At 21.5% G+C, this 14,007-nt stretch overlaps 4 protein-coding genes across 4 annotated transcripts in view, besides 23 other annotated features; 1 reads left to right on the top strand and 3 right to left on the bottom strand.

The window, feature by feature from the left end:
• Nucleotides 1-910, top strand: part of EDI_028630 (dual specificity protein phosphatase, putative) — a gene marked incomplete at both ends in the record, with an annotated part of 1,601 nt that extends 691 nt beyond the window's left edge. The window contains 2 exons of the mRNA XM_001740877.1: nt 26-266; nt 331-910. Coding sequence (XP_001740929.1) covers nt 26-266; nt 331-910 — 821 coding nt within the window. The remainder of the gene's footprint in view (nt 1-25; nt 267-330) is intronic.
• Nucleotides 272-324: a sequence feature (AT_rich).
• Nucleotides 911-1,052: 142 nt separating the features above from the next.
• Nucleotides 1,053-1,140: a microsatellite.
• Nucleotides 1,141-1,694: a repeat region.
• Nucleotides 1,671-6,253: a repeat region.
• Nucleotides 6,254-6,310: 57 nt separating this feature from the next.
• Nucleotides 6,311-6,443: a repeat region.
• Nucleotides 6,444-6,739: 296 nt separating this feature from the next.
• EDI_028740 (uncharacterized protein) lies at nt 6,740-7,704 on the bottom strand (the record flags this gene model as incomplete). The annotated part of the gene is made up of 2 exons (XM_001740878.1): nt 6,740-7,278; nt 7,311-7,704. The coding sequence occupies 2 exons, from the start codon at nt 7,702-7,704 to the stop codon at nt 6,740-6,742; spliced, it is 933 nt and encodes a 310-aa protein (XP_001740930.1).
• A 534-nt stretch (nt 7,705-8,238) lies between these two features.
• Nucleotides 8,239-8,261: a sequence feature (AT_rich).
• A 246-nt stretch (nt 8,262-8,507) lies between these two features.
• Nucleotides 8,508-8,574: a sequence feature (AT_rich).
• Nucleotides 8,575-8,941: 367 nt separating this feature from the next.
• Nucleotides 8,942-8,971: a sequence feature (AT_rich).
• A 142-nt stretch (nt 8,972-9,113) lies between these two features.
• Nucleotides 9,114-9,142: a sequence feature (AT_rich).
• A 65-nt stretch (nt 9,143-9,207) lies between these two features.
• Nucleotides 9,208-10,681, bottom strand: EDI_028750 (uncharacterized protein; the record flags this gene model as incomplete). Its single annotated transcript, XM_001740879.1, has 3 exons — nt 9,208-9,332; nt 9,452-10,561; nt 10,654-10,681. The coding sequence occupies 3 exons, from the start codon at nt 10,679-10,681 to the stop codon at nt 9,208-9,210; spliced, it is 1,263 nt and encodes a 420-aa protein (XP_001740931.1).
• Nucleotides 10,682-10,766: 85 nt separating this feature from the next.
• Nucleotides 10,767-10,818: a microsatellite.
• Nucleotides 10,819-10,945: 127 nt separating this feature from the next.
• Nucleotides 10,946-10,977: a sequence feature (AT_rich).
• Nucleotides 10,978-11,123: a microsatellite.
• A 33-nt stretch (nt 11,124-11,156) lies between these two features.
• Nucleotides 11,157-11,197: a sequence feature (AT_rich).
• Nucleotides 11,198-11,462: 265 nt separating this feature from the next.
• Nucleotides 11,463-11,605: a microsatellite.
• Nucleotides 11,568-11,759: a microsatellite.
• A 94-nt stretch (nt 11,760-11,853) lies between these two features.
• Nucleotides 11,854-11,936: a microsatellite.
• Nucleotides 11,937-11,946: 10 nt separating this feature from the next.
• Nucleotides 11,947-11,968: a sequence feature (AT_rich).
• Nucleotides 11,969-11,974: 6 nt separating this feature from the next.
• Nucleotides 11,975-12,137: a microsatellite.
• Nucleotides 12,138-12,168: 31 nt separating this feature from the next.
• Nucleotides 12,169-12,348: a microsatellite.
• A 69-nt stretch (nt 12,349-12,417) lies between these two features.
• EDI_028760 (uncharacterized protein) lies at nt 12,418-13,491 on the bottom strand (the record flags this gene model as incomplete). The annotated part of the gene is made up of 1 exon (XM_001740880.1): nt 12,418-13,491. One exon carries the CDS (start codon nt 13,489-13,491, stop codon nt 12,418-12,420), a length of 1,074 nt encoding a protein of 357 aa, XP_001740932.1.
• Nucleotides 13,423-13,588: a microsatellite.
• Nucleotides 13,467-13,583: a microsatellite.
• Nucleotides 13,589-13,610: 22 nt separating the features above from the next.
• Nucleotides 13,611-13,702: a sequence feature (AT_rich).
• Nucleotides 13,703-13,709: 7 nt separating this feature from the next.
• Nucleotides 13,710-14,007: part of a repeat region that runs on past the window's edge.

Consider the following 14,007-nt stretch of genomic DNA (forward strand, 5'->3'; position numbering starts at 1 on the left):
GATATTCATAATCCATACACATTAGATATAACAAAATGTATCTCATTAAATACTTTATATTTAAATAATTGTAATTCAGAAATATTTCTTTCAAAATTACCATTATCATTAAAAGAATTATCATTACAGTCTTGTGGACTAAATAAATTTCCTATTGACTTAACTCTTTTATCTAATTTAACTTCATTAAATCTTTCATCAAATGATTTACTAGTATTGCCACCAATTTATACAACATTGCAATATCTTAAAACAATTGATATTTCGTTTGTTTTAATTTTTAAAAAATATCTTTAATATTTAAATTAAAACAAAATTTTAATAGTTTAGAATGAATTTATTAGAATGTTTTCCTGTATTTCATCCTTCTCTTGAACTTTTAAAAATTGGTGGAAACTATTATTTAGAAACAATTCATATTACTCCTCCATATCAAGTTTTAACATTTCCTACATTAAGTCCAACACCAATTATTCAATATATTCATTTAGGATCATTTTTAAATGCACATAATGTAGATTATATTCATACTTATAATATTTCATCAATTTTATTAGTTGGAATTGAAGTTCCTTCTTTATTTCAAGACCAATGTGATATTTTAAGATTAAACATTGTTTCAGAAGAAGGAAATCAATTATATGACTCAATACCAAATGCCATCAAATTTATTATTCGCTCAGTTCAAAGAAAAGAAGGTGTTTTAATTATTTGTGGAACAGGAATTAATAAAGCACCTGCAATTGTTATTGCCTTTTTAATGTATTATCAACGTTTATCTTTTATAAATGCATTTAATAAAGTTCAAGGATTATATCCATTAATTGATATTGAAGCAGGATTTATTCGTCAATTAAAATTATTTGAAAAGAAACTTGAAAAAATGAATTCTAATTGCATTATTGTTTAAAGTAAAATCTATAATTATTTTTAAGTTCAAAATAAAAGATTTGAATATGAAATAATAAATAGATGAAAATAATGTTGATTATTGAATTGTCAATGAGAATAAACCATTGTTGAATGTTTAAAATAAAGAATAATTTGAATACATCATTATTGTTATTTTATTATTTATTATCTTATTATTATGTTTCTTTATTTCTTATTCTTATTATTTATTAATTTTCTTATTTTCATATCTTTTTATCAATGCAGAATATACATCATATTTTTGTTGCTATGCTTATTGAGTAATGTAATAGAGTCTTGTAAAGAAAAGAAAACAACAAACAGGTATTCAAGTTCAAAGAAAAGAATGAATGAAATAACAATAAAATGTATAATAACTATGGTAAAAGAAATAACAGAGAAAAGTGAATAGAAAAAGAAGAATACAAATAAAAACAAATAAGAAACAAGGCAAATATAATGATAATAAACATTATACAAATAAGAAATCTAAATCATTAACAATAAATAAAATTGAAATAAAAAATAAAATAATAAGAAGTAAAATGAGAAATGAAAATAAACAGAAATACATAAAAAATAAGGTAAAGAAAATATATAATATTCTCCAAGAAGTATATTCAATAATAAAATAATAAAGAAAAACAAAGAAGAAAACAATTAGAAAACAAAATAAAAGATGAAGATATTAAAATAAATGAAAAATGAATCAAAAACAAAAACAAAGAAATGAAATCAAACTACAATAATAATAAATTAAAATAACATAAATAATAGACATATCCACAATTTGATTTTATGATTATTGATTTCAATATGCTCTATTTCTATAATAGAATTCATTTCTAACATATGAGAATTAGAAGGTTCATCTTCTAATGTTGTCATGAATATGTAGAACATTAAGTATTTCATGTTTTTTATAATGATTATTCGTAGTATTTTGTGGAAGTTGATTTGTAATTTTAGTGTTTTTAATCTTCTTACTGATTCATTATGTATCAATTGATTGTTAATATTACAGGTATTATTTCTACATAAATTATTTCTCTACTTTATCTTAGTTTCTCTTGTAATTCTTTGTATTTATTTATTTTGTAAATATAATTTAATTCGATGTTTCTATCTTGACATATATCAACATCATTAATATATCCTTTTTTTTATCTTTGATATTTTGATAATATATATCTGGTATTCTAACATTAAAAGAATTGTCATTAACAAATAAATCTTTATTGTAAGTTATAACAATTTCATTATTATTAATACACTTAGGAGGGGCATTAAAATCTATTTCATCAAATTCATTAAAATGGGTAAATAATATATGTTTATATATTTGTTTACATACATAATCGTGTTTTGATATTTGATTCTTCTTCATTACAACATCCTAGCAAAATGTGGCTAATAGATGGAATTGTGATAGGACAATCTTTACAATATTTTAAAGTATCACAATTGAGTATTTTAGATTTAATATTTCTTGTCATAGTTACTCCTTCTTACATCTTTACTACTTTGAGGAATATATTTCTTTTTATATTTAATGACATCCATGTGGTTACTGTTAATTTCTTATTATTAAATATACAATTTACTTTTCTTATATATTCACTTCATTTCTTTCAATTCATTTAAATATCTTTCATTTATTTTATTTGTTACAAATTCAAATACATTGTTTACATCATATTTTATTTCATTTATTTGTATTATATTCATTAATTCATTGAAATTAATTTTCTTACCAAATGCCCTCTTCATTCTTTTAATTATTCCATTTGGATTCTCTTTTACTGCCTCTATCATTTCTAATATTTCTGTATTTGATCTCCATTTATATTTTAAATATATTGTTAATATTTCATTACCACATTCATCTCGTGCTGACATTAATCCCATTCCTAATTCATTTATTGTAACATATAATCTACTTTTATTGATGTTTCTACTGTATAGTTTGAGTTGTATCAATGATTTTCTTATTTGTTTATCTATATTCTCTAACTCACCAAGTTTCCATTTGATAATACAGAATCAATATCTTAATTTTGAGATTATATCATTATTAATCTTTCTAATTGTATTGATGCTGCTATATTTCATATTATTTAATGATGATAAAATAGAAGTTACATCATTTAATATTCTTGTACAATATTTATTAATATTTATTTTATCTCTTATTTCAATACCAAGATATTTATAATGATTATCATTAGTTACTCTTTGTAATTCAGCTAATTCTCCATTTATCTGACTATTGATATTATTCATTATCCCACTCTTTTCTACATTTATTTTTAGTCCTATTGCATTAAATATTTCTTTTGTTAATTTGTGGGCTTTTTCCATTTCTTCGAGGCTGTTAGTTATTATCTTTAAATCATCAATATATAATATGTGGTTTAACTTTACTTGTTTTTCTTCTCAATTCATTTTAATAGATAACTTATTAATTTGTTTATCTAATTAATTAGATAATATATCAATAGATAATACATAATAATATTAAGATAAATTATCACCTTGTATTATTCCTCTTTCTACATTAATTATACATACATTTTGTTGATTATAATATAATTGGAGTTGTGTAATATTTAATATATATAATATACTTTTAATTACAACTAATGTGATGTTAAAATAAATTAAACATTGTTTAACAAATTGATGATTAATACTATCATATGCTTTAGAGACATCATAATATGTTTCTACCCACTTCCATTTAGCCTTGATTAATAACTGATTGATTATGGTATTGTATAATAATCCTTCTTTTGATACATATGTATATTTTTATATCAAATTTGATTTTGTGATAATTGTTTTTCAATTTGATTTAATATCAGTTGGCTTTCTATCTTCATCTTTAATAAAGATGTATATACTTTTAACAGACAGTTTAAACAAGTTATTTGTCTGTAATTTAGTTTATATAATTTATCTCATTTCTTATATATTAATATTGTCCTTCCTTGGATAAATTGAAGATAGATATCATTATGATTATACAACAATTCATTAAATAATTTTAATAAGAAATTGTTTAGTTATTTTAAATATTTAATAGCATTATATTTTATCAATTCCATGTGCTTTCCAATTATCAATGAATTTTATTGCATGATTTAATTCATCTAAAGTGATTACACACTTTTATTATTAATTCTATTTTCAATTAATATGTCATATAAATTAATATTTAGGAAATCTATATTGGTGTTATTTTCATAGATTCCTTTCTAGAAATAATTGTATTAATATTATTTTGATATTCATCTTCTTTATATTTATTTAGAAGTTGTCTCTTTCCATATTTTAACATTTTATAATTCCATCTTATTCTTTTCCAATTATTCTTACTTCTATTTCTATTCTTTTCATTCTTTTGATGTATTTGTAATAGTTTATTTGATCATTTGTTTTTATTTTAATATGATATATATCATATTTTTTAATATGTAATATTCTTTTTAATTTCATATATTGATTATTATGGAGCAAGTCTCTTAATCTACATATTTTTGATTGTAATATTATTTCTATATTTCTCTTTCAACTTCTTTCTTGATTATTATGAATAATGATGTTAATAGTGGAGGTTATAGTTTTAATATAATGGTAGTAATCATCTAATGTATTGATTACTATTTCATTTGTATTAATGATATTAATTATTTGATGTATTTTGTTTTTATTGTAATGATAATTAATAAATTATACTTCTTCTTGTTCTTTCATATATTCTTCTTTATTTATTCTTATTACCTCCTCTTCTTATATTTCTTCTTTCTTATTTATTTTATTAATTTTTTTAATTCAATATCTTTCAATTTGTGTGTTATTAATTCTTCTTCATTTCTTTTATTGATTTCAATTTTAATTTCATTCTTTATTTTATATGTTTTCTTTATTATTTCTTTATATTCATTAATATCTTCTATTTTAATTTCAATTTCATGTATTAATCTTTTTATTTCTTCTTCTTTAAGTTGATTTCTTAATTTTCTTTCTAATAACTTCAGTGCAAAACATTTATAGAATGTTAGAATTTATTCTTCTCTATTTGTTTGATTCAATTATTTTTTGATTGTCATGATCAGATGTGGTGATTTTCTTATGTTGATTTCATATCTCTTCGATTGAATTCTGATTAACTTTCTTTTTTTTTGGAAGATCATCTTCGCTTGATGATATTTCATCAGTTACTACAACATTGGGTTGATGTCATTCACAATTTGTGTTTCAGATGAGTCAGATATAGTGTGATTTATCTCATCTTTCTTCTTTTCTTCTTGTGTAATTTTATTTTGTAATTTAAATAATTTATCTTTCATGAAATATGTTTGTTGTGATAAATTGTTTACCTCAGACCTTTTCATTTCTGATTCAGCATTGAATTCGAATAATTTTCTATCAATTTCTTGTTTTTTAGTGTTTATCTCCTTCTCATGCTTCTTCTTTAATGAAATAATGTCGTTTGATAATTTATTAATGGTCTGGTCCTTCTTTTGTATTTCTTCATTTCTTCTTTCTCTTTAATAGCCTCCTCTATTCTTTTCTTTAATTCTTCTATTCTTTTATCTTTTTCATTGTTCTTTTCTTCTTCTTCTTCTTTTAATTTCATATTTTCTTTTTCATTATGTCTCTTTTTCTCTTCAGTAATTTCATTTTCATCATCATTTTCATTATTGTATATTTCTTATTTAAGTATTTATCATTTATTTCAATTTGATTAAGTTGTTTGTCATCATCTTCAAGTGTCATACTGATCGTTTCTCCATTCTATTCATTTTTGTTTGTTCTCTTGCAAGTAAATACCATTTTCTCATTATTGTTGATTATATTCTTTAATCTTAGTGTTCTTAATTTATTCTATTTCTTGTGGTGTAAATATTTTAATTTCTTCTTCAATTAGTCTTTTCAAATATTCTGGTTTTATATTTCTATCATTTCTTTTATTTCTTATTTGTTGTTGTTTTTTATTATGGTATTGTTTGTGTCATATTTGTGTTTTATTGTATGATTTATTTGTATTATAATGATTCTATTTGAATTATTGATAAAATACTTATGATGATGAAAATGAATGAAGTGATGAATGAAACGATTCATACCATTATTATTATAATTATTATGGTATTTGTTATGGTGATAGTTATTAATATGGTAATGATTAATGTGATGATTAATGTATTTCTGTCCATACAGATAATACGTGGTTTCACTCATTCTTCTATCATTTATATTTCATGGATGATATTGATTTCTCCTTCTTTTGTTATTGATTGTTTTATAATTTTTGTGGTGTCTCCTGTAACTCTTCTTTTTTTCCCTCCAAATAGCAAATAACATCTAATAGACAATAAAAGTAGTCGAAACGTTGCAGTGTTGGATAGTGGTGTTATCGTTTTTTAATAAAGTCAACGTCATGACAAGACAATAATTATTGAATTGAAGCATGTACCTCATTTAGGGTTTCTTTGCTGTGTTTCTGATATGTAACATTCGATTCTCAGTGATGAATTAAGTAGAATATAAAAAGCAAGAGATATTTAAAAAAGAAACGTGTAAAAATGCGAGAATAAATGAAGCAAATTTCAACAAATAGATTTTTAAACAAACAAATATATATCAATCAAACTAATTAAACAAAATCATTATTTTCTCTTTAACCTTTTTGGAATTCTTTTTTGGTTATCTTTATTTCCTTCAGTACTTGGTTGGTAAAACAAAAAGTATGTTTTAAAGTATTGAATTAAAATTTATTCTTTTTCTTAAAAAGTTAAGAAAATAACCCTTTTTAGTTTGACTATTTTTTTCTTCGACTATCAATTACACTTGCAATGACAGTACCCACAATAACACCTGCAGCAAGCAAATTTGGCATTGTTTCGTCAAGGTCGATACCTTCTTCATCTTTTTTCTCTTTTGGTGGATCTCTGTAAATATATTGTGGGACATATTCTTTATGAAACTCTTTGGTTTTAGTCTTAGAACTACCAACTTCCCAATCTGAGTAAACAGGTTTACGCTCATAATAAGGAATTCTTCTCTCCCTAGTCAAGTGGTTGATTTGAATTGTTAAACTACTTTTTGTTTTATTTATGATTATTTCTTCATCTTTCTCTTCTAGAATAACAGATTCATAGAAAATGTCCCTCTTTACAACTTTATCAACATCAATAAATGATAACTTTCTTGCCCATTTTAAAAGAGATTCAATTTCATTCTCTGATCTAGAGTTATCATATCCTGCAAGTGGTTTTGAGTTTACAAAAAACATTGGGAAAATGATGCGTTCACTTCCTGTTGTTTGGTTAATAAAATCCATCAGTTCTTTATTATAATCTGATCTTTTAGTCTTAATAAGTTCATCTAACACACTTGAGGTTTATAACAATCACAAAATGTCCATACTATACAAACATGTTTCCAAAAGCCAGCAATTGGAAAGGCATTAGCTATTATTCTAATCATTATTTTAATATTTTCTGAAAGTCTAACTTCATTAAAATTTAATACAACAACAATGGCTCGGAGTCCTTCTCCTTCTTTTTTAATATAATCTACCATTTGATTCATATATTCTCTTTGACTTTCTGGACCTTTAGAATCGTTAAAACCAGGTGTATCAATAACAAATATATCACTTCTATCACCTGTTCCGGAATATCCTTTTGTTTCATTGGTTTCAGAATTAGGATTAACACTAACACTAAACACATTCTTTTTAAGAATAAAATTACCAAGTGAACTTTTACCATGAACCTGCATGTCCCATAACAAGTAACTTAGTTTGTTTCATTGTCTCTTGAGTGTTGATTGATAGTTGTTTACAACTCTTTTAAATACTGTGTAAGAATGTAAAAATAAATTCGATGTTATTCAATAATATTTTTGTTCATTTATTTTTATCATTTAAAATAGAAATCACAAAACTCACTTGTTTGAACAAAAATCAATGAGAAACAGAAACTATTCCAAGTTTAAAACTGATTTTTGATTATTTAATAATTTGAATACAATTTATGGTTTTTTTAAATATCATAACATAAATTTATTTACATGTTATAACTAGACAAATTAAACTTAATGAAATGAACTTTAAGAGGGGATTATCAATATTGCATATCCTCTTTTATTTTTTACTAGAGTTATTGAAGAAACAACTAAATACAATTATTTATGTTCAACTTTTATTTTTTCATAACAACAAAAATAATGACTAAATACAAAAACAATTATTTTTTATTGAATTTACATTGACTTGTATTGATAATAGATGACTTATACAGTATTCATCAATTGAATATTTTATATTTTAATTATATGATATCATAATTTCATTCTTTATTATCCTATTATTTTTACACCATTTTCATTTGATGATAAGAAGTTAAACAATGAAACAATTTCTTTAAATATACGAAAACTAAAACAATACCAATGCAATAGGAATCCAATACTTTTATGTTTTTTATTTTGAATATTTAATCATTTTTGTTTATATGAATTTGTTTGTGCATTATATTCTAAACAGTTAATGAAAACTCTCAATTTATTCAAATAAACAAGAGTATTATATAAATTAATACAATTTCTATATTAAAATATTTATTATTGATTAATTTATTTCATTTTAATGTGTTATCATCTACAATATGAATGTAGTTATGTTAAACAAACCATTCAGTAATATCATTTATTCTAAAACTAAAATGTAAGTACATTCATAGAAATAAGAATTAAAGAAAGAACATCAAATTAATTAACGTATTTGTATGTATCAAAAAAGAAATATCATTAAGGTCATGACAATATTGTCAAATTAATTTATATATTACTTCATCAAAATAAAATATGTATTACCCAATATTTCTGTATGAATTTTAATAAAAATGAGATTGTTGGCATTTTTTCCTATGGATAACCAAAATGAAATCAAAAGTTTACTATTTTCAAGTGTTATTACTTTTATTCATATATTAATGAGACTCTCTCATTATACAAGATTTATTTTATTTTATTTTAATAAAAATAACTATCAAATGTAATTTTAAGTTAAAACTCTTCAATTAGAGAGTTAAAGTAACACTATTACTCCTATTAGTATCAAAAATAGGTTTATTGTCATGTTTATTGTTCCATTATCTATGGTGGATTAACACATACATATTCAATACATTTATTATTATTATAATCAAATTTATATCCTAAATCACAATATGATAGTACACATTTAGTACACCATTCTCCATTATCTCCACATTCATATCATCAATGTCCATGTTCTATATTAATTTCTTTATCACATTTTTCATCTCTTTTAACTAATCTTTTATTATTTGGATTACATTTTGTTTTATACTTATCAACTATTTTCAATGTTTCTTCTTCAAATTCTTCCAAGTTATTACTTGAATATTGAATATATTCACTCTTTCATCTATCACATCCGTTAGAAATTCTCTTGGTATTTTTTCTTTATACGCATAATTATATCTAAAAGATTCTAAGAAACTTAAAAGAAGTGAGTATCCATATTCAGAGATTTTATATTTAGAGCTACATAAATCATATCCACTTTTCACTGCTGATGGTGATAATCCCACTTCAAATTCTTCATCTTTACCATTAGGATCACCATTGAATCCTACAAGAATAGCACTTCCCCATTCTTTTAATCCTTTTGTAAATACTGAACAAGCAGAATAACAAAATGAATCTGTATAAACTACTATTTCTGTTGGTTTTCTTGGTTTATTCATTAATTTCTTTGTTTCCCATTTCATAATTGATGGTTGTGTAATTTTATGTTTAACATTTCCATATTTTATTGTTTTTGGTTTTGTATACCATCTGTTTAATTTAATAACGCAATATATCTTTTTACCAACCCATACAATTTTATTAAAAAAGCCTTCTGGATTCACTCCTGCACATTTTTGAAGTTCTTTTTGATCATACAATTTTCCCCTTTTATTGCATGTTTTAGGGTCATTTAATAAATCTCCATCGATCCCTTTTTGTAACATTTCTTGTGTACATGTTGAAGTCCTTGCTGAAACTATTGTTCTTACATCATTATGTGGTGCAAATATCTTTTCTATCCATTGTTCAGACCCTTCATCTCCTCCTTCATTTTCTGGAAGTATGACTTGAATTGGATATTCATTTGAGTCAAATAATTCGATACAATTTAAAATTGTTTTATAATAAGGACTAAGTGTATGAAAACTTATAAAACTTTTCAATATAAAAGTGTTCACTTTTTTGTCTGAAACTCTACAATATATGGGTTCAACTAATGACCCATATTCGTTTTTTAATTCTTCATTTTCAATATATTCTGTGGTTCTATTAATTGATTTTAAAAATTCTTCTTCCATTAAATGATGCTTATTAATGTTTTCTATCTGTTCTTTGTTCACTTTATATCTTGAACCATATCTAAGGATTGAATAATTAACATTATCACTTTGACCATTTTCCCATGTAATATAAATTGGTTTATTTAAATAATTTTTTGATAGTGGTTGTAAAGATAATCTTCCTTGTGTTAATGCGTAATCAGATTCTGATGACTTTGCTTCTGTGAATTGTGCATGTGGACACCTTAATCGAATATACTCTTTTCAAATTCATGAATATTAAATTGATACTCTCTATTTATTGTTTTAACTGTACATTCTGATTATTTGTTATTTCATTTGGTGTATTCACGGTAATACCTTAGAGTTATTATCAACATTTATTGTAAATAGAATGAAATAATAGAAAAGTGTTATTTCATTATTTTTTTATTCTAAAACTAAATGAGAATCAATTCATCTTTCTTTTATTTTATTTTCTTCTTATTTTCATATCATTTTTATTTTCATTTTTATTAACATTACATTTGGTATATTTTCATGTTTTTATTCTTAATTTAAATCAAACATCATTCATATTTCAAATATAATTTATTTGTTATCAATTTATTGTTATTTATGTATTAGTTTGTTATTGATTGTTGTTTTATAATTAATTATATAATAAATTTATTTATTCATTTTTACTTTTTATTTATTTTATTATCTTTGATTTTATATTTATATTCATTTTTAATTTTAAAATTATTTTATGTTATTCATTTATTATTATTTCTTATTCATATTTATTTATATTATTTATTATTTCATTTATTTCTATTTATCATATAATTTGTTGTTGATTATTGTTTTATGATTTTATTAATGTTAAAATTAATGAATTTTTATTATTTATTCTTATCATTTTATTCTTTTTTCTTTCTTTTGAATATTGATCAAAACATTTCAAATATTTCTTATTATTGTTTGTATATCATTTGATATTAATGATATACATCAATTAAATCATCTCATTTATATTTTAATTAGTATTATTAGTATTTTACTAATTGTTGTTATGATATTAATATTTGTTAATATTGTACATTCAATGAAATATCTCTTATTTTATTAATTGATAATGGTATATTAATTGATTATATTAAACAACATCTATTAAAATATTATATTCATTTTATTGTAATTGATGATTCAATATTATCATTATTATCTCTTTTCCTTCTTTCTATTGTTTGCATTGTTATTTATGATATTTTAACATTGATATTATTTGTTTATTCATATTTATTTTATTTTTATTATCAATTTTGATATATTTGATATTCATACATGTTAATGAAATATCAATTAAATTATTCATTTTCTATTCATTTGATTGATATGATATATTATTTGATTTCAATATTGAATATTCATTATTTCATTCTTTTCATATTTCATTATTTAATAATTTATTTATAATGATGAATATCTTTAAAACAATATTCATTAATTCAATCATTTCATTCTGTTATTTTATATTCATCTATTCTTTGTATTCATTTTTATATATTTTCATTTTTCTTATTTTATTCTTATTTTCTTTAATTTATTTATTTTGATTTATATTTTATTATTTATATTATTTATTTTATTCATGTATTTGATATTTATATTTTAAATATATTCTTATTATTTAATTATTTCATTTCATATTAATATTATTCATATTCATATTTCATTTAATTTAACTTATAATTTAATTTTATTGATATTTATATTATATAAATACAAATAGATTAATAAAATTGATATTTATTTATCTATAATATCAAATTCATTTAATTTATATTTAATAATAGAAAATCATAAGTTAAAATATAGAATATAAGAATAATAAACAATAATAAAATAATAAGAAAGATATAAAAGATAATAAATAAATAAGATAAAATAGAAGATATAAGAAATAATAAACATATACAATAAATAATAATAAATATTTTAACACAGTAAAAAAGAATAATATCAAAAAGAATAAATAAGAAAAGAATAATAATAATATAAATGATAATCAATTATAATTTGTTTCTACTTCAATTTATATTGTATTTCATTTATTGTATTTTTATTTCATTCACCACCCTCTATCAAAACATTCTCTTGGTATTCTTTTATTTTTCATTAATTCATCTTCACATCCACATTTATAAAAACATCCACGTCCAAATGATATAATTGATGATGGTATATTAATTGATTTTAATGATGAACAATATTTAAAACACCAATTTCCTATTTTACTAATTGACGTTGGTATATTAATTGATTTTAATAAATAACATTCATAAAAACAATCTTCTCCTAATTTACTAACACTTGATGGTATATTAATAGATGTTAATGATGAACATTCTTGAAAACAATGATCTCCTAATTTACTAACTGATGATGATATATTAATTGATGTTAATGATGAACATTTATAAAAACATTTATATCCTAATTTAGTAATTGAAGATGGAATAATAAATTTATTAATATCTTTCTTTTCAATATTCTTTCCATTGATTATTTGTAGATTTTCTGGTATTTTAATACTAACTAACACTGGTTCATTCATAAATATTCTTTCTTCACTGATATATTGTAGATTATCTATATTAATTGATATTAATGATGTACATCCATAAAAACAATCATATCCTAATTTACTAATTGATGATGGTATATTAATTGATTTTAATGATGTACATTCATAAAAACATTCATTTCTTATTTCATTAATTGATGTTGGTATATCAATTGATGTTAATTCATAACAATATCTAAAACAAAAATATCCAAGTGATTTAACTTCTGATGGTATTGTATTCCCATATGATTTTCTATCTTCTTCTGTATATATTATATTTTTACAGATATTTCCTTCTTCTTTTCCTTGTAAATATGTTGAATAATCTACTAAATACCATATTACATATTTAAATATTTTTCCATCATCAAATATTTCATCTTCTTCATTATAAATATGAAATGTTTCAATATCAGTAAATAATCTTCTTGAATATTGATTTAATGGAATTGGATTAAAATGAAATCGTTCCATATTTCCTTGAAATCTTTTAATTCCTATTTCTAAATTAATAAAATCATTAATATCATTAAAATACATTGATGTTATCATTATTTCATTATGTCCTAATTTCATTATTGATTTATTATTTATTAGTTGTTTTATTAGTTCTTTTATTTTTATATTTTAATTTCTTCTTTTTTATTATTTTATCATCATTCTATTTTTATTAATTGATATTTGTTATGAAAAACAATAAATAATAAGAAATAAAATAAAATGTTATTTATTTTTATTTTTAATAAATTATAATTATTAAATATTTCATTTTATTTTATATTTTATTCATTATTGATTCGAAGGTAGCACTTCAGAGACAACACACACTCCACTAAATATTTCCATCCTTTGATTCCCCCAGTTATGGACTGGTTATGACGTTGCGTTTGGTTAGAAAAACATCATAATCAATACTACAAGAATAACAGTGTTTATTATTACAATGATGTGATATCATTGATAATAAAAGAATGGGTATTTATAAAGATGTTATTATTACTTATATGATACAAATATATTTGATAATATAAGATTATCAAAGAAAAAGGGTTTAGTGGTTGATACTAAAAAGAATATTAGCCCAAAGCAATA

The sequence above is a fragment of the Entamoeba dispar genome, genomic scaffold, assembly GCF_000209125.1.
Source record: "Entamoeba dispar SAW760 scf_1105229463291 genomic scaffold, whole genome shotgun sequence".
In the NCBI taxonomy this organism is placed as follows: domain Eukaryota; phylum Evosea; order Mastigamoebida; family Endamoebidae; genus Entamoeba; species Entamoeba dispar.